This window comes from Mesocricetus auratus, unplaced genomic scaffold (assembly GCF_017639785.1).
Source record: "Mesocricetus auratus isolate SY011 unplaced genomic scaffold, BCM_Maur_2.0 Super-Scaffold_100007, whole genome shotgun sequence".
Taxonomy (NCBI): domain Eukaryota; kingdom Metazoa; phylum Chordata; class Mammalia; order Rodentia; family Cricetidae; genus Mesocricetus; species Mesocricetus auratus.
Window position 1 is genome coordinate 80,676,545 of NW_024429191.1, and position 26,009 is coordinate 80,702,553.

General features: G+C 49.1%; 1 protein-coding gene across 1 annotated transcript; it reads left to right on the forward strand.

Moving 5' to 3' along the window:
- The first annotated feature begins 191 nt into the window (after window positions 1-191).
- On the forward strand, window positions 192-22,998 carry Meox1 (mesenchyme homeobox 1). The gene is made up of 3 exons (XM_005070071.3): window positions 192-954; window positions 19,836-20,008; window positions 21,799-22,998. Exons 1-3 carry the CDS (start codon window positions 492-494, stop codon window positions 21,919-21,921), a joined length of 759 nt encoding a protein of 252 aa, XP_005070128.1. The 5' UTR covers window positions 192-491; the 3' UTR covers window positions 21,922-22,998.
- The last annotated feature ends 3,011 nt before the right edge of the window (window positions 22,999-26,009 follow it).

Genomic DNA, 26,009 nt, shown 5'->3' on the forward strand with positions numbered 1-26,009 from the left:
GTGGGTATAAGGTTTCTGATGATAATGTTGCCTGCTCCGTTTTGGTTGGAGGGGACTGTGTGTAAGTGGGTTGACCCCTCCCTCTCCACTCTCACATTTCACTTCAGAAATTTGTCACTCTCTCCCCACCGCAGGATTTAAAAGTGTGTCTGGGCAACCGGGTCCGGACCTCTGCAGGCATTCACTCAGGGTCCCGGGGTAGGACAGTCAAAATGTTTAGTGCCATAGGCACCAGATACATGCACAAGGGACCCCGATAGGCAGCGTGTGTCAGGGAAAAGGGAGACAGGTGTGGGCATGCACATGCGTGTTACTGGCCACGAGTTTGTGGACTTGGAGGCAAAATTTTTGTTTTGGTTCCTAGGGTAAATTTTCCATTCAACATTTTCCTCTTCTGTTTAGTTCTAGTTTTTTTTTTATTACAAAACTTTGAATAGAAAAAGTGCAGTGCAACACCTTTGAACGGACTGAGAGGCCAGCAGCGACAGCAGATGGATCCGGTGGCCAACAGCTGTGCGCGGAACCCCCACCCCCCAGCCCCGGTCTGGGGCTGCCTCCGAAACACCCACTCGGAAGGTAGCAGCGCTTCAGGGCTGTCCCATTATCCACCAACCCCGTTTTCCTTCCACCAAAAATCAGATTTCCCAGCGACAGCAGCATACCCCGACTTCTCTGCTTCCTGCCTGGCCGCTACTCCACACAGCCTGCCCCGGGCCGAGCGCATCTTCAATGAGCAACATCCTGCCTTCCCACAGACCCCTGACTGGCACTTCCCCATCTCTGAAGCTGGGCAAAGGCTCAACCCAGGCCCAGCTGGGAGCGCCAGAGAGATGGGGGCCGGCAGCCCAGGCCTGGTGGAGGGCACGGGAGGATCCGGCGAGGACTACATGGTACTTGGGAGCACTGCCAGTGAGCCGGAGAAGAAATCCTCGAGAAGGAAAAAAGAACGATCAGGTAGGTGGTGAGAAGGACTTACCCATTCCTTTACTGTGCCTCCCTGGGCAAGCTGTTTGCCCTCTCAGAGCCTAGGGGCCCTTACTCTCTAAACGTCAAAAAGCGTTGTCTAACTTTCTGAAGTATAGGAGAAGGATTATATTGTAGGAGTTCTAGAATTCTCTGGTAATAAGGATGGTCTTTTTCTCCTCCGGTATTTCTGGGTCTCTGCAGAGAATGTGTGCGAGAAAACGGCATATGGGATCAGGGAGGATTTGGAGGAAACATGGGATGGAGCTAGGCTGCCTCTGACTCGCCACGACCAGACTCTAGTAGCTTCCAAATGGTCCCAGAGCCATAACTGAAGTTTATCATTCAGCCAGGACTGAGGCTTGGGGGTTAGGACTGAGGCTGGGTCTGGGTGTCCACTGAGACCCAGGTCCCTATATCAGGAGCCCAGAGGCAGAGGAGCAACACAGGTCTGTGTCGGGGATGGAAGAGATGAGGGGGAGAGTGTGTGTGGTTTGGGGCAAACTGCCCAGAGGGATCACCACAGAGGTGGTGCCTACACCTAGCAGACAGCTCACCTTGACAAGGTCTGGTGAGGCCTCAGCGAAGTCTGTGCTGCAAGGAGTTCTCTTTGGGGACCACATCAGCCTTGGGAAAATCAGAGAGGCAGGTGGAGGCAAGTGTCAAGGCCAGCCATGGCAGGGAGTATTGAAGAAGATGGCTTCTGAGGGCTGACACCCCAGAGGTGGGAGATGAAGCCTTTCTCTCCTCCCTAGGTTCTCATCTTCCCATAAAGACCACCCACCCCCTAGTCACCTTTTGTCTGGTCCCCTGCCTCCTCTCCCACCTTTCCCAGAAAGCACACAGCCCGTCCCCAACACTCTTCTACCCCTGATGGGGAATGCCCCGTGATTTGACCGCACAAAGAAACACTCTGGGCCTCATCAGATCAGGGAGGCACAAAGGAGAACTTGCTGGGTTTCCCTTCGTAAGCCCCTGGGCCTAGTGGACATATCTGGAGTATCCACCTTTTGCCTGACCACTAGCTCCTAGAAAATACTTCTTGTCTCTGGAGAGCTCAAGCTGAGAGGAAGGGGAGGCTGTGCTCTGAGGGGATGGGGAGGGGAGCGTGAAGGAAGGAAGTTCCAAGCGGTGGGAGCTATGGGTAGTAGTTTTTCGGTTTTGGTTTTGCTAGTTTGTTTTTGAGTCCCACAAGTTTGCAAAATGGGGACTGCAGGTTTTGTTGGCATCTCCACTCCACACTGTGAAAAGGGAGACAGAGTTTGGTGGCACAAGACCTATATCCCCAGGACTCAGCAGACTGAGGCAGGAAGATCTTAAAGTCCAGGTCAACCTAGACCTTTCTGTTTCGGAGGTGAAAGCCTCTCGTCTGGGAAATCAGACAAGCCAGATTTGGTCGTCTAAGAAGTGAATCGAGTTCCTGGGCTCTAAACTCCAAACTGCACACCTTCGGGAGATTTCTTGCCCAGCCCTCACATGGTTTCTGCTCCCGAGGCTTGAAGCTCCTTCTGGATGTCCTGACAGTGGGTGGGGATGACCAGAGCTCATCCTCGTGCCTAAGGAGAGGGGATCCTTTAGAACCCCAGTGGCTAAACCTAGCAGGTGGGATCAACCATTCTGACTCCCTCGGCTGAGGTCCATCTTTTGGACAGAGCTGCCAGTCAACCTAGGGCTACAGCCTCGCCTGGGTAGCGCCGGCCACTCTTCCTCCTCCGGGTCTGTTGGCATCTTACAGCATCCAGCCTCTTTCCAGTAGACTGAGGGCCAAGGGTGTGGGGAAAGGAGCTGGGATATTTCCGGGCTCCATCGAAGTCTCAGCAAAACCCCGTGGACCATCTTCCCCTCTGGCAGGAAGCCAATAGCAGGGCTTTAGAGAGTGAGCATGCGCATGGCTCACCGGAAAGTCAGCCTCTGACCTGGAAAGATCGCCATTCGTGGGGGGCTCTGGGTCCTCTCACTTGGGGCTCTTCCAGAACAGCAGTGGAAACAGACAGCAGGAGTGAGCTGACTCTCCCTCCATCCTATGTGGCTGGTCAGCGGGGAAATCTTTATTGCCCAGGTGCTTGTGTCTGCCGCTGGAATTTAACTGCAGAGGAAGGAGGAGGCAGAAGGGTCAGCTTCCTAAGGGCCTCATGGGGGGGGGTAGAGGGGGGGTGGGGGGTTGGGAGGTGGAGGGTGGGGGTGGGGGTGTCACAGGAAAGGCTCATAACTGCCTGCAGAACCTGGAAATTTCAAAAGAGACAAACCCACAGAAAAGCCCCCAGTTACCCCAGGATCTGAAGTCATCCCAGATCCTCTAATTAATGCTTTTTGTTGTTCGTCATAGATTACGGTACCAGGCCTGGGGACACAACCTAGAGCCTGGTCCGTGTCTGGCATGGGTTCTGCCGCTGAGCCACATATCCAGATATTTAATTTGGATTCTTGTTGGTTTTGTTTTGTTTATTTGAGACAGGGTCTCCAGTAGGCCAGGTTGGCCTCAAACTCATTATGTACCCAGGCTAGCCCTGAACTTCTTGACGCTTCTGTCTCTACTTCCCAATGTACTCAAACATTCTTTATCTTAATTGTTGGGGTTCTGGGTGCCCCATTCAAGTCCCCATGAGCCAGTCCAGGGAAGTTGGCTAGCCTTGACCATTGTGCTTCATCGTCAGACAGCTGGAAGGGTAGGGTCATTGCAACTTCAGCCAAGCTGTTAACTTCTTGCAGCCTCTACTTCCGGAGCTGAGAAATGGGACTGTAACAATGTTACTTAACACCTAGAGCAGCTAGGAAGGTTAAGTGCAGTGATCTGAAAAATTCACATTGCTTCTGGTGCATAATGAAAGCCCCATGGCCGCTGTGCCTGGTATCAAGTCCATATTTCCTGAATTTAAGCCTTTAGAACAATGGTTCTCAACCTGTGGGTCGCGACTACGTTGGGGTGTCAACAACCCTTTTCTTCGGAAAACACAGAGATTTACATCACAATTCTTAATAGTAACAAAATTACAGTTAGGAAATAGCAATGAAAATAATTTTAGGGTTGGGGGGTCACCACGACATGAGGAACTGTATTAAGGAGTGACAGCATTAGGAAGGTTGAGAGCCACTGCTTTAGAATACAGGGTTGGGGGGAGGGGATGAGGTGGGGGGAAGGGAAAGGGGGGGAGCTCAGTGGGTAGAGTACAGGAGCATGCCTGAATGTTTGATCCTCAATACCTCCATAAATAAGATGTCATCGTGAATGCCTGGTATCCCACCGCCTAGGAGGAGGAGGCAGGAGATTCCTGGGTTGGTGGGACATATGAATTTCTTGCAATCTTTTAGTTCTAAACTCCGGTAGTCATCAGCGCTTCAGTTAGAGCTGTGGCGGTAAGGGTAAGGTCGGGTGTTAAATTGTGTCTCACACTCGCTGGCCCAGGAGGCTCCAGACAGGGACTCTGCGCCTTTCTCCATCACCAGCACCTCCCCCCTCTTCCTTCTCCCCTCGGAAGCGGAGGCTGACTCCGTAGAAGACGACCAGGAAAGCCACGTGCCCCTCCCCCACCCTAAGATGTCTCGAGAGACCCGCAGTGCAGTCTTATCTTTCTTACCCCCAGCCCTGGCCTGGGGTGCTAAAGATCTCTACTGGCAGGGACAGCTGCGAAGCCACTGCTGTTTTCCCCTAAACTGTCAGGATTCTACTGTAATCGTCTTTAATTTATGGGAATGAGGGATTTCTTGGTGACTTCCTGACGGGGTTCAAGGGAAGGTTGCATGTGACCAGAGAGGCTGCCTCTCTGCCTGCTGCCTGGGAGCAGCACTAGGCGCCCTGAGTCCAAGTGCCACAGGCAGTGCCTGTGTTAGCCTCAGCACCTCAGCTTCCTTCAGCGCCTGGTCCTGCAGCTCCTGCCTGCCTGCCCCCTCCAACCTTCATTATTCTGTCTCTGTCTCTGTCTCTGTCTCTGTCTCTGTCTCTGTCTCTGTCTCTGTCTCTCTCTGTCTCTCTCTGTCTCTGTCTCTCTCTCTCTCTCTCTCTCTCTCTCTCTCTCTCTCTCTCTCTCTCCTCTCTCTGTTCCCTCCTCTTTCCTCCTCTGTCTTCTTTCTCCCTTACCCCCTCCCCTCTCCTCCTCTTCTTCCTCCTCCTCCTCCTCCTCCTCCCTTCCTACAGAGCCACACCTTGTGCTGGCCTCACCATGTATCCTCCCTGACTTGGCTCTTTTGCCCTGATGTTTCCCGTCCCCCAGTTTGCATATTTTAATGCCCAGCTCAAAAGCAAGCCTCTTTGATCATGTTTTCTCCCTGTTTAAAACCCGTGCCTGTGACTGTATACACAGCATCGTATCAGTGACTATGATAACAATCAATATCATAGTCAGGAAGCTTCAACTTTGCCGAGCTTGGTGGCCACACCTGAAATTCCAACGGGCTTGGGATAGGAGGATGGCAAAGTTGAGGCTAGCCTGAGCTACACAGAGAGAGCGAGAGAGCTGTCTCAAAACAAACAGGGAAGCTTTAGATTGTAATGTGGTTTAGAACCTGAGCCTATTTCCCAGCTGTTGCTTGCAACTTTGTAAGAAGACTTGACTGAGATTTCTTAACATTGACAGTGTTTTGAAAGTCTTTTTAATTCTTGTGCCCAAAACACAACAGAAAATTTTGCATCTTTATGATTTTGAAATGACCTTTTACAGCAGCCAACCACAGATCCACTATTGTAGGACTGATTTCCAGAATTGTTTCATCTTGCAAAATGAAGCTTCTCTTTGATCAGATCCCCCAAACTCCTGGCCACTGCCCGCCTCCCAGTAAGAATTTGGAAGTTATAGGTACCTCATACATGAACTCAGGAAGCAATTGTCTTTTTTGTTACTGTCTTACTCCACTCTGAGGCTGGGACTCCTATGAGGTCCTTACTTCCTGAAGTGGTCAGTCTTCAAGGTTTCGTTGACACTGTAGCACATGCCCGGGTTTCTTCCTTTTAAGACTGAGTAGTATTCCGTTGTATGTTTTTGCCACAACTCCCTACCTGTTCACCTGTTGGTAGATATTTAGGCTTCTTCCATCCCTAGGCAATTGTGAATATGCCTCAGGAAATGTGTACATGTATCTCTTTGACCCTGTGTTTTCACTGCTTTTTTTTTTTTCATTTCAGATGTACATCCTCAAGCAGACTGTTGAGTCATATGGTTATTCCATATTCAGTTAAAAAAAAGATTTGTGCACATGTGTCTGTGAGTGCACACCTGGTCATGTACCTGTGTGTTGGGTGGCCAGAAGAGGGGGTTCAGTTCCCTCAGACCTAGAGTTCCAGGCATTTGCAAGATGCTCAGCTTGTTATCTGGCTGCTGGGGTCCAGACCTCAGTCCCCATGGCTGCTCAGCAAGTACTCCTAATTGCTGAGCCGTCTGTCTCTCCAGCCCCGTGTTTAATTTTCTGAGGACCTTCAGTCTTTTTGCCATTGCAAGTGTGCCATTTTGCAGTCCCCTCAATATGCATCATGGGCATTCCAGTCTCTACACATCTTAGTCAACACTTTTTGGTTTCCTTTGATTGCAAACCTCCTTCCCTATGCATGGGGTGGGGGTGGGGGCACAGGCATGTCACAGAATGGGTGCGGGAGCTGGAGGACAACCTGCTGGAGTCAGGTCTCTCCTTGACCATGTGGGACTCGGGTCTTCAGGCTTGGCAACAAATGCTACCATCTCCTGAGGTCTCCCCCCTCCACCGTGTTTTATAGGTGGACTTTTCTGTCCCACTAGTCAGCTCTCAAATAGCCATACAGAAACTTATTGATTATAAATGCTCAGCCAATGGCTTAGGCTTGTTACTAGCTAGCTTCTTAACCCATTTTTATTCCTTTACTTTCTATCACGTGGCTCGTGGCTTGTTACCTCATTTTGCACATGTCCTGTTTCCCCTGCATCTGGCTGGCCACGTCACCCTTCTTACTCCCATCGTTCTCTCTCTCAGTCTGGCTCTCCTGTCTAACCTCTTCCTGCCTAGATACTGGCCAGTTGTCTTTTTATTAAACCAATGTGAGCCCCACATCTTCACAGTATACAAGGATTTTTCCACAGCACCGGGGTTTTTGTTATTTTTTGTTTTGCTTTTGTAGCCTATGTTTTGAGGGTTATATCAAAGAAGACTTGGCCAAATGCAAAGTCTTAAAGATTTGCCCTCACCTTCCTCCAAGGAATTTTATATTTCTAGGAGTTGCATTTAGGTCTTTACCCATCTTGTTCATTTTTATTTGATGTAGGGTAAGGCCTCAGCACCATTTTTCTCCCACTGTAGTCATTTTTTAGTTTTTTTTTTTTGAGACAGGGTTTCTCTGTGGCTTTGGGGGCTGGCCTGGAACTCGCTCTGTAGACCAGGCTGGCCTCGAACTCACAGAGATCCGCCTGCCTCTGCCTCCCGAGTGCTGGGATTAAAGGCGTGCGCCACCAACGCCCGGCTTTTTTTTTTTTCTGTAGTCATTTTAAAATTATTTTTATGTCCTGACTACAGTTTCCTCCCCCCTTCTCCTTTCAGCCCCTCCCCCCTCCCTTCTGTCCCCCACATCGACGCCTCCATTTCTCTCCATTCTCTAATGGATATCAAACATGGCATATCAGGTTGCAGTAAGACTAGACACCTCCCCTTGTATTAAGGTTGGATGAGGCAACCCCACAGGAATAAAGGGTCCCAAAAGCAGGCAAAAGAGTCAGCCCTGCTCCCACTAGTAGGAGTCCCACAAGAAGACCAAGCTATACAACTGTAACATAAATGCAGAGTGTCTAGGTCAGTCCCATGCAGGCTCCCCGGTTGTCACTTCAGTCTCTGTGAGCCCCTATGAGCCCAGGTTAGTTGATTCTGTGGGTTTTCTTGTGATGTCCTTGACCCCTTTGGCACCTATAATTCTTTCTCCTCCTCTTCTACAGGATTCCCCAAGCTCCACCTAACGTTTGTTTGGGTCTGCATCTGTTTCCATCAGGTGCTGGATAAAGTCTCTCTGATTGTGCTAGGCACCATTCTATGAGTATAGCAGAATATCATTAGGAATCATTTCATTGCCTTTTCTAGTACTCCCTCCCTCCATCCTCCCCCCACCTGATCCCACCTGTTCCCATCCCCCACCCTACCCTATCCATCCCCTTGAGATGTCTATTCTATTTCCCCCTTGCCAGGGAGATTCATGTGTCCTGACTGAACCCTCTTTGTTACCTAGCTCCTATGGGTCTGTGGATTATAGCATAGTTATCCTTTACTTTATAGTTAATATTCACTTGTGAGTGAGTATATACCATGTTTGTCTTTCTGGGTCTGAGTTATCTCACGTGGGATGATCTTTTTTCTAGTTCCATCCATTTGCCTGCAAGTTTTGTGACATTTGTTTTAGTAGCTGAGCAATCTGCTATTGTGTAAATGTACTATATTTTCTTTATTCATTCTTCAGTTAAGGGACATTTAGGTCGTTTCCAGTTTCTGGTTATTATGAATAAAGCTTCATGAACATAACTGAGCAAGTGTCCTTGTGGTGTGATGGAGCATCCTTTGGATATGCTCAGGAGTGGTATAGCTGGGTCTTGAGGAGATCAATTCCCAATTTTCTGAGATTCTGTCATATTGGTTTCCAAAGTGGATGCACAAGTTTGCACTTCCACCAGCAATGGAGGAGTGTTCCCTTTGTTCCACATCCTCGTCAGGATGAGGTGTCACTTGTGTTTTTGACCTCAGTCACTCTGTAAGATGGAATGTCAAAGTCATTTTGATTTGCATTTCCCTGGCAGCTAAGGATGCCGAACATTTCTTTAAGTGTTTCTCAGTTGTTTGAGATTGTTCTGTTGAGAATTTTCTGTTTATATCTGTACCCCATTTTTTATTGGATCATTTGGTTTGTTGATGTCTAGTTTCTTGAGTTCTTTACATATTTTTTAAATTAGCCCTCTGTCAAATGTGGGTTTAGTGAAGCTCATTTTCCAATCTGTAGGCTGCTCTTTTGTCCTAATGACAGTGCCCTTTGCCTTACAGAAGCTTTTCAATATTTGGGAATGTGGGTGTCGTTCTCTCCAAAACTGCTTCCTGCTGTTTGGGGGTGTTGAAATACCATGGGGATCCTAAAAACACAGAAATCCTGGCTGTAGTGGTCTGCATTTGAATGTTGGATCACCTGGGCCACTGCTTCAGGGGGTCTTGCTTCATCAAACCATATTAGTCTGGAAGAAATCCACAGCTTTTCATTTTCTGTGGAAACAAAAGCAGAAATTCTTTTCCCAAGTAACCTGTCCTTTTACTTAAATCTAGAAGTCAAAGCATTTTCAAAATATATAAGTTGGATTAATTCAGCAGCATTTCTTTTAGCATTTGTTACTATTTCCTCAGCAGTCAAACAATTCAAAGACAACACAATAATATACAGTATCTAGACTCTCTGAGTATATTCCATCTTTACATGGTTTATTTATTTATTTATTACTATTACTCTATTTCTTTTATTTTTTTCCTTTTATGAGACAGGGTTTCTTTGTTTACTTTTGCCTGTCCTGGAACTCACTCCATACACCAGGCTTATACCAGTACCTTGTTTCTTTCTTAGAAATTGAGGTACCCTTTTTCAGTTCACTCTCATAAATCCTTACTTACTGGCCAGCCTCTGAGGGTGATCTCTCAGAGTCTTCTTTCTTTCCTGATCTCGGTGGGACCTCCACTTGTGACTCCTGCACCATGAACAAGTCTAATGTATCCAGCAAAAGCCCCCCCCCCTTTTTGACACAGGGTCTCTCTGTATTGTTTTGGAGGCTGTCCTGGAACCTTCTCTGTAGACCAGGCTGGCCTTGAACTCATAGTGATTTGTCTGCCTCTGCCTCCCGACTACTGGGATTAAAGGCGTGCATGTGTGTGCCACCAACAGCCGGCTAGCCTGGAGATTTAAATGAAGGACAAGTCGTCTGGCCATTTGTGCTAAGAGAACATGTGTGTGACTTTAGTGGAATTTCAGCACCATTTGTGTGTGTGTGTGCGCGCGTGCGCGCACGTGTGCATGCGTGTGCATGTATGAGCTTGAGAGTGTGTACAGTCTCCCCCTTACCATTTGTTGCAGAGCTGTCTATTACTTCCCATTGTGTAGCTTTGGCCACCTACTGAGGACTAACTTCCAGCCCCTCACCTCTATCCCACTCATCTGTCTTTATTTCAGTTGAGAAATTAGCTTTATAATATGTTCTGAAATTAGGGGGCCCAAGGTTTCCAGTCCTCTTTCCTTCTGATGATTATCTCGGCAATTTGGAGTCCTTTGACATTCCATTTTCATAAGAATTTAAGATTTGGGGGTTGGAGAGATGGCTCAAAGGTTAGGAGCACTGACTGCTCTTCCAGAGGACCCAGGTTCAATTCACAGCACCCACCTGGAAGTCCACAACTGTCTGTAACTCCAGTTCCAGGAGATCTGACACCTTCACACCAAAACACATAAAAATAAAATTAAATTATTTTAAGGCAGTGTTAAAAAATGAATTTAAGATTTGTTTATGGCCCCAAATGTCATTGGGATTTTGACAGGGTTTATATTGAATTTGCTATGGTGTTCTACATAGTGTAGGCATTTTAACAATATTGTCTTCTAGTCTGTGAACACAATGTCTTTCTGTTTATTCATGTTTAATTTCTTCCAGCAACATCTTGTGGCTTTCAGGTCTCCTTAGTTCATCTTATTCTTAAGTATTTTTGATGACAGTACTTTAACTTACTTTATGGGTTGTTCATATATTTAGACACAGTGACTTCACTATTCTCTTTTGCAACTTTGATGAATTTATCAATTCTAAGTTCTTGCTTGTGGGACCCTTAGCATTTCCTACATGCAAGGCTGAGGCATCTGTCAAGATAATTTTACCTTGCTTGTTTTTTTTAAATTTTTACTTTTTGTGTATGGATATTTTGTCTGCATGTATATCTGTGCACCATGTGTGTGCAGTGTGTGTGGAGGCCAGAAGAGGGCATCAGAGTCCCTGGATATGGAGTTACAGTTAGTTGTGAACCACCACGTGGGTGCTGGGAACTGAACACAGGACCTCTGAAAAGCAACAAGTGCTTTTCACGGCTGTGTCATCTCTCCAGCCCCTTGCTTCACTTTTACATTTCTTTTATGGCCTGATGGCTCTGTCTGAGACTTCCAGTGCTGTCTTACTGGATATGGCATGGATGGGCATGTTTACCTTGTTCCTGATCTTGGAGGGGAAGCTTGAGATTTTTCACTGAGTACAATACTAGCAGGGAGCTTTTCACCATGTAGGGTCTTTATTGGGTTGAGGTCATTTCCTTCCACTATGAGCTTCCAGAGCATCCAAGAATACTTCTCTCTCTCTCTCTCTCTCTCTCTCTCTCTCTCTCTCTCTCTCTCTCTCTCTCTCTCTCTCTCTCTCTCTCTCTCTCTCTCTCGTGCGCCACCACTCCCGGCAAGAATCTTTTCTTGACCTCCCTCGTTGGACTCTTGGACTGTGCCATCTTCCTAGCTCCATGATGTCGCCAGCCCCAGTTGGCCTTGCATCCATAGTCGCTCACGGATGCCTATGACTCTACATTTTCCCTCAAATGGAAAGATCTAGAGGGCCAGAAGGAGGTCAGATTCCACTGTTAAGTCTTCCTGGTGACACATTTGCACACACAAGGCACTCTCTCCATGCCTACTTAACTGCAGCCTAGCATTCATTCATTCCTTCATTCAGTCATTCACTCTGTATTGTCTTGCCCTCTCTCTGAGAGCACGCCACGCTGCCTGGCATGGAGGTGTCCATCCTGCGTCATACATGTCTGAAATGCGTCAGGACTCTGGAAGTCTCACTTATAAGGATGTTTTCCAAAGCAACAAACTTCAGTCCTAAAACCAACCCAGAGTCAATGTACATAAACATGTGGGCTGGGCTGGCTGAGGGACCCTCCACGGGGCTGGGGGTCAGGTGAGCCAAAGCACCTTTTTCTCTTCGCAGTCTCCCGCTGAGGCAGGCTGCATCCTGGGTGACCATGTACAGTGACCTGAGCTGGGTCAGAGCCAGTGCCATCTGCTGTCAGCCAGACCCACTCGGTTCCTGGGCTCACTGGTTAACGGTCACTGCAGCGCTGAGCAGGAGGACTTTTGCAGGATGCGTACATGTCGCTTTTGCTGCTCCTCTTATTCCATCTCAAACCCAGAACTCCCAACAAGGAGAAGCCTTAGAGCCCTACGTGGCCAGTGTGGGAGGAGAGAGCAACTCTGTACATTGCCAGTGTCCCTCTGGGTATCCGTAGTTACAGTCATTCCTTGTTCTAACTCTGAAAAACAGACCAGGACCCAGACAGCATCCCGTCATTGTGTTGTCTTGGTGTGTCCCCCCTCCTCACCCCCCTCAGCCTTGACCCCGTCTGAACTCAGAGACCTGAGCACAAATCCTGCACCTGATCCTGACAGAGCACAGCTGCAAAGTTCTAGAAAGAGTAGGTTTCTGCTGAGACAGCAGATCCTGCCGAACAACTAAGATGGGAAGGTCTAAAGAACCCTTAGGCCATGAGAAGGTCAGCCATAGGGTGGCCTTAGGGCTGTCCACTGTCGTGGCCTGGGTAGAGCCCAGGCGCTCCTTGCTCACTGGCCTGTCACTCTGGCTTGAATAAACCAGGGACCCCTGGGTGCAGGGAGAAGGGGCTGATTTAGAAGCAGATCTTATGTTCCCTGCAGGCCCTGGAGGCAGCCCCTTACCCTACCTAGGTCCCTTTTTACCCCCACACTGGTCCTCCCTCCCACTCCTCTGCCTCTGGCCCAGACACCCCATCCTTGACTGTTTTGTGATGTTTTCCTGTTTACTTTGTCCTCAGTGTAAAGAAACTGTGCCGGCAGTGGCCCTGGGTCCTGAAGCCCACACTTCCTTTGGTGACAGCAAACGAGGACATCTGAAACTTAAAACCACGAAGCCCAGCACTGCCTGGGCCTTTCCAGTTTATCTCAAAGGCCGTTCCCCAGGCTGTGGATGTAGCTTAGTGACAAAATGCTCACCTGGTTTGTGAGGACCTGGGTCTGTTCTCTAGAAACTGGGCTTCATGTCTCTTCATGCCCCTGCAGGACCGTGGTGGGGTCTAGTCATTGGGATGGTGCAGCACCTGGTGGAAAGGTCAAGCTGAGCTCAGGAAGACAGGCAGTTCCCAGATGTGGACATGCAACTGGTCCCTCACTGTCTCTGCCTGATTCCATACTGCCTTGGGGGACTTTCCATTCTCCTTCTGTGGATGAAGGTATCAGACCCGAGGAGTGTGGCCAAGTATCTGCGTCGAGACAGCTCAGGGAACCATAGACCCCTCTTCTGGAGGGCTTGCCAAGGTGTCACACCAAATAGACATTTCCTCTCTCCTCCCTGGGGAGTCCCACTGAGGCAGACCTAGACCCTGACCCAGACATTGTCCCCAGAATACCTTGAAGTACAGCCTCTATACTCGTCATTCCCTGAGGTAGTGTGACTGATGGCTGTCACCTTAAACTGACCCCTGAGGCAAGCCATGTGGTCTCTGGGCCTTAATCTCTCTATCTGTTCAATGGGCTCATGTGTACCTTTCCTGTCTTACAGAATAACTAACAGGAGAGGCTGGGGTATGGCTCAACGGAAAAGCAGTTCCCGTGTGTGTGTGTGTGTGTGTGTGTGTGTGTGTGTGTGTGTGTGTGTGTGTGTAATGTGTTCTATCCTCAGCATAGCACTACAAAAGAAAAAGTAACAAAACAATACCGGTGAGAGACGATAACAGGAAGCAGACTGACCTCTGTGTAAATGACTTCCTATTAAGGAGACCTGAGTCGGGGGCCCCATGCTGCCACTAACTTGCTGTGTGTCCCTAGGCAGACCCCTTGCCATCCCTCTGCTCGTCTGTAAAATCAGCAAACGACATAAGATCATCCCTGAGACCCGTTTTCTTCCTGCCCATTCTGTGATCCAGGTGTCCATTTGAAAGCCCAAAAGAAATTTCTGCCTGGGAGAAAGAGACTCTTTATTCACTGGGAAATGCTATTTGAATATAGAGCATATATTCTGCCAGGCCTGTTAGACGTTATGTGAAATGGTGCAGTAGAGTTGGGAGCAGAGGCACAGCTCTCCAAAGAGCCACGCTCCCCTGAGTCTGTCTACCCTCTCCGTCACCCCGATAAGGTCGTCTCCTGACTTCAGGAAACAGTGCCAGGTCTGACAGCTACTTCTGAAATGATCTCCCCAGGCTGATGTAAAAGCCTGTCGTGGGAACCACAATCACACACACGCATCCTGTTTGCATTTCTCTGGGCACTACTGAGGGTCCCCTTGTGGTTCTGCTTGGTCTGAGGGCTGTGCAGTTGCCGGGGTGGGGGGCTCCTCACTAACCACAGAGGAAGTAAGCAGTGCTCACCTCCTCCCTCCACAGTCCTGAACAGTGGATGGTTACTGTCACAGTGCCAGGGTCCCCTGGAAGGCTGAAGCAATAGCAGCGGATAGTGGCCACAGCTGCGGAAATGGGAAAGAGGGGTCCAAAGACAGATGTGTGAAAGCCATCCTTAGCCCGTGCCTGTATTTCCCATTCTTGGGAAGCTGAGGCAGAAGGTTCAACACAAATGCAAGGAAAGTTTGAGATACACAGTGAGCTCTGGGACAGTCCATGCCCTGTTTCCCCTGTCTTGAGGAGGGAGGGAGGAAGGGAGGGAGGGAGGGAGGGAGGGAAGGAGACACGGAAGGCAGGTAGGCAGGTATGTATGCGTGCATCCTTTGTACACAGATCTGGTACCCTCTGATCACCTTCTCTAGGTCTGCATCTTGCAAACATCACATCCAGCAGGATGCCCCCTGCCAGTTCTTTCAGACAGGCTCCACTGTGTGCCAAGCATCATCCAGCTAACACGTCATCAGTCTCATTTTGCTTTCTGAGCAGCCTGGTGCTCATGATGGGTGTAGCTATTCTTGTTTTGCAAATGAGGAAACTGAGGCTTAGAGAACTGCAGGGAGTCTCATCTGAGGTCAGGATGCTCCTCCTTGAAGCCGGTATCTGCAGGTGCCAAGACCCAGGCTCTCCAGAGGGTTTTCAGATACCTCTGCCAACACAACTGACTCCCTTCTGCTCCCCTCCCCTGGGTCAGGGGCAGAAGCTCTGCACATAGAAGAGAAACTCCTTGGGGTTTTCTGATCTTTGAGCTGAGGGCCATGGAAAGATGAGAGGGGGATTTGGGACAAAACAATGAGCAAAACACCAGCTGTGACTCAAGGGAGCAAGGGGGACTGGCTAAACAAGAGTGTCTAAGGCTGGAAGGGCCTCCAGTTCCCCCAGGCCAGCAAGGAAAAGCAAAGGAATTAGGGGAAGCAGAGGAGGGTGTTGGGTTCATGACTTGGGCAAGAACACTGACATCACTTCTTCATTGGAATGAGGATCCCATCTAATCCTATTATTTTATATTCAGGGGAGGGCAGGCTCTCAACAGAGATACACTGCATAGGGGCTAGAGATGGATTAGGGGCTATGAGCAGAGGACCAGGGCTCGTTTCCTAACATCTTCATGGAGGCTCGCACCCTCCTCTAACTCCAGTTTCAGGGAATCTCATGTCCTCTTCGCGCCTCACTGAGCTTCAGACATACACGGTGCACAAAAATGCATGCAGGCTAAACATCCACACATATAACATTTTAAAAAATGAACACTGGCTCTATGGTCAGGGTGCATAAGTTCCTTGAACTTGTGTGAATCTGAGCCTGCGAACTCTACACCTCAGGCTGGAAGAGTCAGGGAAGTCCTCACACAGCTTGTCTTGATAAAATGTTGCAGGCTTTTTCATACTGTTACAACACAAATTCCCATGTCCATTTCCTAGCTCTTTCTCCTACTTCTGGCCATCGTATTATTTGTGATAATGAAAAGAGTTTGTCCTGCTCTGGGAAATTGATCAGGGACACAAGCGTCCTCATTGTGGGAAGAAGGCTGTGTTGAGATGTCAGAACCCAAATCTGGACAGTGAGATACAGGAGAGGGCCTGTCTCCATTGCAATCTGTCCACAGCCAGCTTCGATGGGGTCCCCTCCCTTTCTCCCAGTTCTTCTTTCTAGGGAGGGTTGTGTTCAGGACTTAGGGGCATAGGGCATTGTTCTGTGAGGTATGGTAGGGAGCTGTGCACTCAGAGGCAGGCCTGGGAAAAGGTGGGTGTGGATGGAAACCCCGAAAGTAGTGACCTGAGAAACCACAGAAGTGGAGACAGGCTATGCTCGTTTCCAGGCCCTGCCCTGCCTGGGGGCATCCAGCCTGAAGATGGAGACTCTGAGGTCAGGGTTGAGAACCTTCGCTTTAGTCAGGCGGATCTGGATTCAAATCTCTCTTCTCTCAATTAACCACTGCTAGGTAAGCTCCCAGGCCTCTTCTATGCTTCTTCCCTCTACGCAGGAATTATTAACAAACATCTATATACCAGGTACTGAAAAGTGGTCACAGGCTGAGACAGTACTGGCAGAGAATCCCGGCTAATCAACACAACCGTGCCAGGAAATGGGGGTGATCAGAGTAGCCACTGGCAGTGGGACTTTGATGGGGATTGAGGAAGTGGGCCCTTCTGATTGAAAAGAGCGTGCCAGCGTCAGCCATGCATGGTGGCACTGTGATCCCCGCACTCAGAAGGCTAAAGCAAGAGAATCACCATTTTGAGACAAGACTGGGCATCATGAATTGACCCTGTCTGAAAAAATAGACTAGAAAAAGCCAGCTTTTATTAATCCCATCCCAGATTTTTTTCAATGGCACCTCATGGAACTGAAACATTGGAACAATTAATATCTTGACATTTGCCCTGTGACTTAGGTCATTCCCACACACATTAGTTTATCCAGGTCGTCCTGAAGACATGGAGACCAAGATTCCTGTGTTGCATTTTGAGATTATAGCCTTGGCAAGCCAGGCACGGCGGTGCACGGACTATAGACGCAGCACTTGAGAAGGGAAGGCAGGAAAATGAATGGTTCAAGGTCATCTTCCATGGCCTTTTTCAAGCATGAGGCCAGCCCAAACATGAAATTCTGTCTTAAAAAAAACAAAACAACTAGCTTTGCAAGTAGGTGCTTTATTTCCTCCAATTTCTTGGAAAAGAAACAGTTGAGATCGAATCCCAGTAAAATTCCCCTGGTCCATACACTCTCTGCGACTGCAACAAGGAGGGGCTGGGAAACTCCGTGGGCCCCTGGGACAGGACTTTGTGGACACTGAATCTCAGAGGTTCCCCAGCTTCCTGGAGTCAGCCAATTGAGATGTGCTCAGGGAGGCCTTCGCATCCGCTGCGTGACCGACCCTCCCGGGCTCACCGCCAGGAGGGTTAGTGGCGCTGGCAGCCGCCAAGGCCGGGAGGACTCCTAGGGGACCCGCCCCGGGACTGCACGTCCTTCCCGTCCAGCCCACGCTCGGGCATCCAGGCGGGGTCTGGACCCACCTTTCCTGGCTAGGAGCCATTGGCCACTGGGCAGAGCGGGTGGCTGGCTCGTCCCCTCCCTTAGCCTATGGGGTGTGGGGGAGTCCACCGCGGACCCCATCGGGAGTTGAGCACCCTCCTCCACCCCATTCCTGTGACTTTCAACCACCCTCCTGAGCCTTTCTCCCCAACCCAGACAGCCGGATGAGGAGATGACAGCTAGAAAAAAACAAAACAAAACAAAACAAAACACTAAAGTACAAACGGGTTGCCTGAGAGGGGAAGCAGCCAGGACCAAGAGTTACAAACGGGATCTCGGGGTTCAAGTGGGGTCCCCAGCCATCTCCATAAGTTGGCTTCGAAGCTGAGGGTGTGGTGCTTTCCCTTGCTTGACTCATCCGGCCCGCGTCCTTACTTGCAGGTGCTCAAAGTCTCTGAGGACCGAGGACCTCAGCTAGGTGTGTGCCAATGAAATTAGATAGGGCACAGCTCACAGAAAATGTATTTCCTGACCCAGGGTCTCCAAGACTAAAAAGAGGCATGGGAGAGAAAGCCTGATATGTTATGTCATCCTCCCCAGGAAGGAAAGGGTTCCTGTGGCAGTTGACTGTCCAACTTTGTTAGTTGTTAGTTAGTTGTACAAATGTGCTCGTCCCCTGCCTGTGGCCTGTCACTACAGCTGCTAAGGGAGAGGCACAGCCAGCTGCCAGTTCTTGAAATAAGAAGGCCTTTGCATCCTAGCTGCAGTCTGTCCGTCTGCACCAGACTTTACAGTTTGTGAACTGTGAACAAAGCTATCTCATACTGGAACAGTGCATGAATCAAATCACCTGGGTCCTCCCCCACTTAGCAATTAGGTGAATTCGTTCTTGTGTTTGGTCTGTAAACCATGATCAATACTGAGACCACTCAGTTGGGTTAGTGTGGAGAGGAAGAAGCAAATACAGGCACAGACACTGTTTCCTGGCCCTGTGATGGGTTAGGATTGAACCCTTGTGTATAACAGAAGCCCAAGAGTTCCAGAAGGTTCTCCAGACTTGTCCTTCTGGAGCAGACTCCAATGTGTGTGACCAGCTTCCCTGTCCCATTGGTACTGCTGGGACCCAGGAAATATTCCAGCAATTTGGTGTTAAAGCAGTGATGTATAACCTTGACCCTGCACTGGAATGATCAGGAGGGCTTGTCAAAACAGGTTGCTGTGGGATTGGGGTGGGCGATGCTTCAGCTGATAAAGCACTTGTTGCACAAGCCCAAGGATCTGAGTTTAAGTCCCAGTACCCGTGATAGGAAAGAAAAATTCTGGGCACACCTTTTTTAATATTTTAATTTTAAATAGCTTGCTTCACATGTCAATCCCAGTTCCCTCTCCCTCCCCTCCTCCCGCACCCCCCCCCCCCACACCTTTAACCCAGCACTCGGGAGGCAGGGACAGGTGGATCTCTGTGAGTTTGAGGTCAGTCTGGTCTGCAGAGTGAGTTCCAGGACAGCCAGAGCCATTATACAGAGAAACCCTGTCTCAAAATAAACAAACAAAAATTTTGGGCAAAGTGATGAATTCCTGTAATTCTAGGACTGAACAGGTAGAGGCAGGAGGATCCCTGGGGTTAGTTCCAGTTTCAGTAAAGGACCCTGTCTCAAAAAATAAGGTAGAGAGCCAGTGAGATGGCTCAGGCGGTAAGGACGCTTATAGAATGGTCTAGAGTCAGCCTCTGGGACCACAACAAATGGAGAGAACCAACTCCCAAGAGTTGTCCTCTGACTCCCCCCACGCCACACACACTAAGTAAATATAATTTTCAAAAGCCTAATGTAGAGAGTGACACAGAAAGACAGCCAATGTTGACCTCTGGCCTCCATGCACACACGTGTACGCGTACATGCACATACGCAAATATGAATGTGTGCGCACACAGACAAAAAGGTTACTGAGTTTCCCATCCTGCTTCTATGAGTTTCTGATGCAACAATGATTTCTGTTTCACTAAGTTTTCAATCAAAACTGCTGCTGCAGTTCCCATAGGCAGCAGCTTTCCCCTTTCCCTGTCTCACCACTGAGTGCCTTGACCAGACCAGGCATGGGCCCCAGGGCCAGAATGCCAAGTACCCAGAATGCCCTGGCAAGGCTGCAGGGTGCCGCTCAGCCACACCTCCATCACTGGGGACTTTCAGAGTTTTTTCTAGGAGTACAGGGATCCTCTAGTCGCAGGTTACAGAGGCCTTCCTGGAAGCAGGCTGGTGCCAGAGACTTCAAACAGTCAAGCAGCGTTTCAGGTGCCTTGGAGAAATCTGGGGAGGGGGTTGCTGAGGGCACCCGAGACTGGGACTAAAAGTGTTTCTTGAGCTTCTTAGGGGACAAGATGCTGGAAGGAACGAGGGACACCACAGCTTCTGGGTGCACTTTAAAAAAGACAGAGGCCACAGAATGCTGCCCAGCTGTTTAACGGACTAATGGAAGGGAACTGAGGTCCCCTCAGCTCACTCATGTCTCCTCCATTTGGGGCCTCCTCTTCACAGACAACCAGGACAATGGAGGAAAACCGGAAGGCAGCAGCAAGGCCCGGAAGGAAAGGACCGCCTTCACCAAGGAGCAGCTGCGGGAGCTAGAGGCCGAGTTCGCCCACCATAACTACCTGACCAGGCTGCGTAGATACGAGATCGCAGTCAACCTGGACCTTTCAGAGCGGCAGGTGGGGGCCCCTGCTTGTCAGAGCTTCACTGCTGTCTATCACCTCCCTTCCTACACCCCTGCCTGGACACCCTTCCCATGCCCCTGCCTGGACACCCTTCCTACACCCCTGCCTGGACACCCTTCCTACACCCCTGCCTGGACAGCCTTCCCACACCCCTGCCTGGACACCCCTGCCTGGACACCCTTCCTACACCCCTGCCTGGACACCCCTGCCTGGACACCCTTCCTACACCCCTGCCTGGACACCCTTCCTACACCCCTGCCTGGACACCCTTCCCACGCCCTTGCCTGGACACCCTTCCTATGCCCCTGCCTGGACACCCTTCCTTTCCTGTCCAGGCCAGTGGTTCTCAACCACAGCTGTACCTGACAATCAACCATCCCAGGGAGAATTATCTTAGTCCCACCCACGGAGGTGACTGTAATTGGTCTGGGATGGAGCTTAGGCAGCCCAGGTTTCCAAAGGTCTCCCAGGTAATTCTCATGTGAACAAGGATTAGAACAGCTGAGATTTGATTTCCCCCAAACTTGAACCAGCATTTGCCTCCGATTCACCTGGCAATTGTTCAAATGGAAATTGTGAAAGCCAGGTATTGTGGCCTCTGCCTGTAAACCCCAGCACTTGGAAGGTAGAGGCAGGAGGATTGTGAGCTCAAGGCTACCGTGGGCTACACAGGGCGCTGAGGCCAGCCTAAGGAACTGTCTTCAAAGAAATCAAAAGATGGGCTTGGGATGTAGCTCACTGGTAGAGTGCTTGCCTAGCATGCAGGAAACCCTAGGTTTAATCCCGCATCACAAACAGGGCATGGTATCATATGTCTGTAATGCCAGCATGCTGGGGAGGCTGAAGTCAGAGGACCATAGGTTCAAGGCCAGCCTGGGCTACATGAGATCCAATTTTAAAAAAAGGTAAAATGTAGATTCCAGGGAACAGATTTGCAGTAATAATGAGTGGAACTGAGAGTCTGCATCAGAATTAGTCCCCAGATATGCAGCTGGGTCCTGGGACACTGAGGACAAGTTCCCTGACCCTTGACTTGGCATTTCCTTGAAGCATCACACCTGCTTTTGTGTGTCATAACAGTGGAAATAACAGCATATAATAGCAGTCTCCAGTTGCTAAGGTGCTCTGTAAGGGTGTTGGGTTGTGAGTCAGAAGGTTTAGATTCAAATCCTGCCTCTGCCACATCCTGGCCCCTGTGACCTCTGAGTTTCCATCTCTGCAGTAGGATCACAATCCTAATGTCATGTGATAACAAAGGTCAGATCTTTCTTAAAAATGTGTTGATCAGAGCTATAGAAACTATAAGGTGATTTTATCAGTGGAGAAGGGTGAGGCTGGTAGTTTTGTTCTCAGTTCTTTGGGGAGCAGAGGCTGGGAGACTGGGGGCTTGTTGTGGAGGAGCTGGCAGGGCACATAAGAGGAGGGACAGTGCAGAGTGATGTTCAGAGACTCCCCCCCCGCCTGATGTCTGGGGACACAGGAATGCTGCATCTGGGCAGATCTGTGTGTTCTCCCTTCCCTCCCTGGATCCATGGCAGGTGGAGAGCAACAGGTGAGGGTCCCAGGCCTTGGACCCACTTGAGTTACAGCGTGTGAGGGGTCACCCTGGCCCTGAGCTGACCCGAGGGTCCCAGACCTTGGACCCACTTGAGCTACAGCGTGTGAGGGGTCACCCTGGCCCTGGACTGACCCGAGGGTCCCAGACCTTGGACCCACTTGAGTTACAGCGTGTGAGGGGTCACCCTGGCCCTGGACTGACCCTGCTCCTTTGCTTCCTCCCTCAGGTCAAAGTGTGGTTCCAGAACCGGAGAATGAAGTGGAAACGTGTGAAGGGGGGTCAGCCTGTGTCCCCTCATGAGCAGGACCCAGAGGATGGAGACTCAGCAGCGTCTCCAACTTCAGAGTGAGATGCTCCAAAGACCAAACCCCAGGAGAGACTGAACCCCTTTCCTCCTCCCTCCACCCAGTCCCACCATCACCTCTTCTGAACCAATCCAGAGAAGCCTCCATGTCTCATGTTCTCTTCGATGTGAAATTACCCAGCATGTGGGAACCTTGAATTCCCCAGAAGTTGCAACCCCTTCCCCGGGGCTTCAGCTTCCCACACTCTCTTGAACGTCACTGAACCTCCTGGTCTAGGGAAATCTAGGCACAGCATCTAGGATACTCTTTTTCTGGATCTCTTGGCTGCTACCTCCTGCCATCCTCCTCCTACATCAAGGTCTCCTCTGGGTCTAGCCCCCACCTGGCTTGTGCAGAATTCCTTCCTTGGTACCAGCTGGTGACTTGTGAAGGAATAACTCTCTCCAGATGTTCACACCATTGAGCTGAAGGCTAGAAAGCAGCCCCTGAATCTAAGGATGCAGAGGATAACACAAGAGCTGATGGACAAGGACTGACCTAGACATGTGGACCTCTGGAGGAGAAAGTCTTCAGCCTGCAGCCTCCTGTGCTCTCTAAGGACTCTGAGTACAAATGAGGACAGGAAAGCAGCCCCTCTTCCTCCATGGGATGCCTCTTGGCCTATCCTGCGTGTTTCCTAAGTCTGTTTTGTGAGAATTCGCAGGTTCACACACATGCGCAGCTCAGACTTCAAACCCAACTTCTAAGGATGCTCCTTCGAGGATTGGTGGGCAAAGAGCCTTGGGCAACAGCAGCCTTGGAAGAGACCCCTGTGTGCCTCAGTATTAGATGCTGGGTCTCCCAATCCCTGCTGATGTTACAGAAGGAGGTCAGCAAGTATTTTAATTTCTTGCATGTAGATTTGATCATGAGTGTTGAAAAATAATCCCAGTTACCCCCACACACACAAGACAAAGCTATGGAAAATGATTGTCAAATGGGATAACAGGTTAGAGCATGTATCATTTTTCCCATAAAGTATACTTCCTGTTTTTTTCTTTCTAGGATTACATCAAGCTAATTGTGCAAGGTCAATTAACTTTGTAAGAAAACTCTCAGAGAAATAAATCAACAAAAAAATGCAAGGTTTCCAGCCTCTTGCTTTATAGAATTTGGAGCCTTGGCTCTCATGTGTAATGCTGATTCCCATCTAATGACGACCCAGACAGTGTCTGTGAGGAAAAAGAGAAGGGAGAGAAGTCACTTAGACCAAAGCACCTCCCACAGGTTCTTCAAAAGGTGGGTGCTAGGCTGGAGAGATGGCTCAGGGACTAGGAGCACTTGGTGCTCTTTCAAAGGACAGAGTTCAATTCCCAGCACAGACATCAGACTCAGGTACTGCCCAACTGCCTGTAACTCCAGCACCAGGGGGATCGGTCATCCTCTATGGGCACAACATGCAAATGTACATCCTCTCTCTCTCTCTCTCTTCCTCTCTGGAGACAACTCAAGCTGTCCTACTTGGTGATTTTCCAGACAGTGTGAGACTTTGTTGGAGAAGGAAAAACGTGGGGCGGGAGAGATGGTTCAGTGGTTAAGAACACCGTCTGCTCTTCCACAGGACCCAGATTTGATTTCCAACGCCCACATAAGGCTCACAACCATCTGTAACTCCAGTTACCAGGGATCCAACACCTCCTCTGGCCTCCTTGAGTTCTAGGCACTCACATGGTGCACATACACACATGCAGGCAAATACTCACACACATAAAATAAAACTTTGAAAGTTTAAGTGAATAGTGCCCAGAAAATGACACCTGAAGTTATCCTCTTGTTTCTACATGCATGTGCACACAAATGTATGGGCGCCCACACATGTTCACATGCACACACCTGCACAAACACAGAGAAGAATTTAAAACTATATCAAAATAGGGCGGTGATATGGTTCAGCGAGTAAAAGTCCTTGCCACCAAGTCTGATGATCTGAATTTAGTCCCCATCCACATGGCAAGAGGGAGCTGACTCCTGCCAGTTGTCCTCTGACCTCACGTGTGCTCCATGGTACACGTGCACACACACATATACATAAAGGAATAAACAAGTGCAATTGTGTAAAGGTGGCCCAACTTACTTTTCAGTTGGAGGGCAAAGCCCAACATTAGCCAACAACATCCATTTCTGAAACAGAAGAAATAATCAGTCCTTCAGTGCGAGAGTTGTAATTCCTCAAAAATTCCCGCAGTGACTAAGTCTATTGAGTCTGACAGTGAAATGAAGGTTTGCATACACATCACACAAATGCTCTCCAGGTTCTTTTGCACGCTCCCCTGCGCCTCTCCTTCTCCATCATTTGACTCATCAATTCAGGGTGGACTGTTGCTGGGACTAACTGCTCTTCATGTTGGTAAAACTTTCCACTGAGTATGGCAGCATTTACCTGTAATCCAAGCACTTGGGAGGCTGAGGCAGGAGGATCAGGGGTTCAAGGCCAGCCTTAGTTACATCAAGAGTTTAAGGCCAGCTGGGCTACTTGTGAACCTGCCTCAGGGAAGAAGAGAGAGATTGAGAGAGAGAGAGAGAGAGAGAGAGAATGGGATTTATCAGATTGAGTAGTGCAATGGGGACTGAGTAGTCTAGCTATGGTCTCTATATGCTAGAGAAGCTGAGAACCCTGAAGCTATCCTGTCCACAAAAGCCCCAGTCTTGCACTGATGTCAGTGGAAAATGGAGGTGATGGCAGCAGCAGTCATAGACACACACTCAGCCAGGCAACATGCCCCCTCCCTGCCTTTCTATATCTGATCTATCCATTGGAAGGTGCTGCCCACTCTCGGGGTGGGTCATCTCACCTCTTTGGAAACTCACTCACAAACATGCCCTATGTTCTCTAGATGATTCCAGATCCCGGCAAGTTGACAATCAACATAATTCCTGGTACATGGCTTGGATCTCTACTTTTGCATGGAAATCTTGTCCATTAAGAGCTATGTGCAGCCGGGCGGTGGTGGCGCTCGCCTTTAATCCCAGCACTCGGGAGGCAGAGGCAGGCGGATCTCTGTGAATTCGAGGCTGGGCTGGACTGACAGCCTCAAAAACAATACAGAGAAACCCTGTCTCGTAAAACAAACAACAACAACAACAAAAAAAGAGCTATGTGCTCTCCAGCCATGCAAAGGATCCTATGCCAGCTAAGCCCTCCTGCCCAGTCACTAGTGAGGCCAGTATCATTTCATACTCTCTGGGCCACCTCACATGTTTCTTTGTTCCTTGGATGCCCCTTCTCAAATTCATTTCCCACAAACCACGAACCTATTCATATTTTTATATACCCTCAAAATGATCCCAAACCCACACCCTTGCCTCTAATGCTGCTAAGACATCTGTAGCTGCTCTTCATCTGTGTCTTCCTATCTTGTGTCTGTGCATTTATGGTCACTATTTCAATCTGTCGTCCTTCTATTTGGAAGGAAGGGAATGTATTTCTCTGACCATTTTATCCCTAGCTACTGGTGTGATGCATGAAACATACTGCTTCAAAATATAGCAGTGGAATGGTTGGATAGACAGATGGATAAATGAGTAGAAAATGGATTGATGGACAGATTGACAGATGGGAAAACTGTGTATGAATGGACAGATGGACAGATAGAGGAACAGATAGGATGTTGGATGGATGAACAAATCAATGGATGAATAGACAGAGGAATGGATGGATGGATGGATGGATGGATGGATGGATGGATGGATGGATGTGATAGGATGTCCTTCTGTATATGTGTTTCTCTTATTGGTTGATGAATAAAACACTGTTTGTCCAGTAGAGGCAGGAAGATAGGCGGGGCTAGGAGACAAGTAGGATGCTGGGGAGAGAGACAGAGAGGTGCAGAAAAGGGATGCCATGTAGCCATGAAAGGAGTAACAGATCTGGGCATTCTCCGGTAAGCTTAGACCACGTGGAAATACATAGATTTATAGAAATGGGTTAATATTTAAGACAGAGATAGCCTATAAGAAGCCCTAGCCATTGGCTAACAGCTTAATTATATTTATTTATTATTATTATATTTATAATATATATATTATAAATATATAATTATATTTAAGTCTTTGTGTACTTATTTGGGGCAGAAGTGGTAGCGGGACCAGGCTA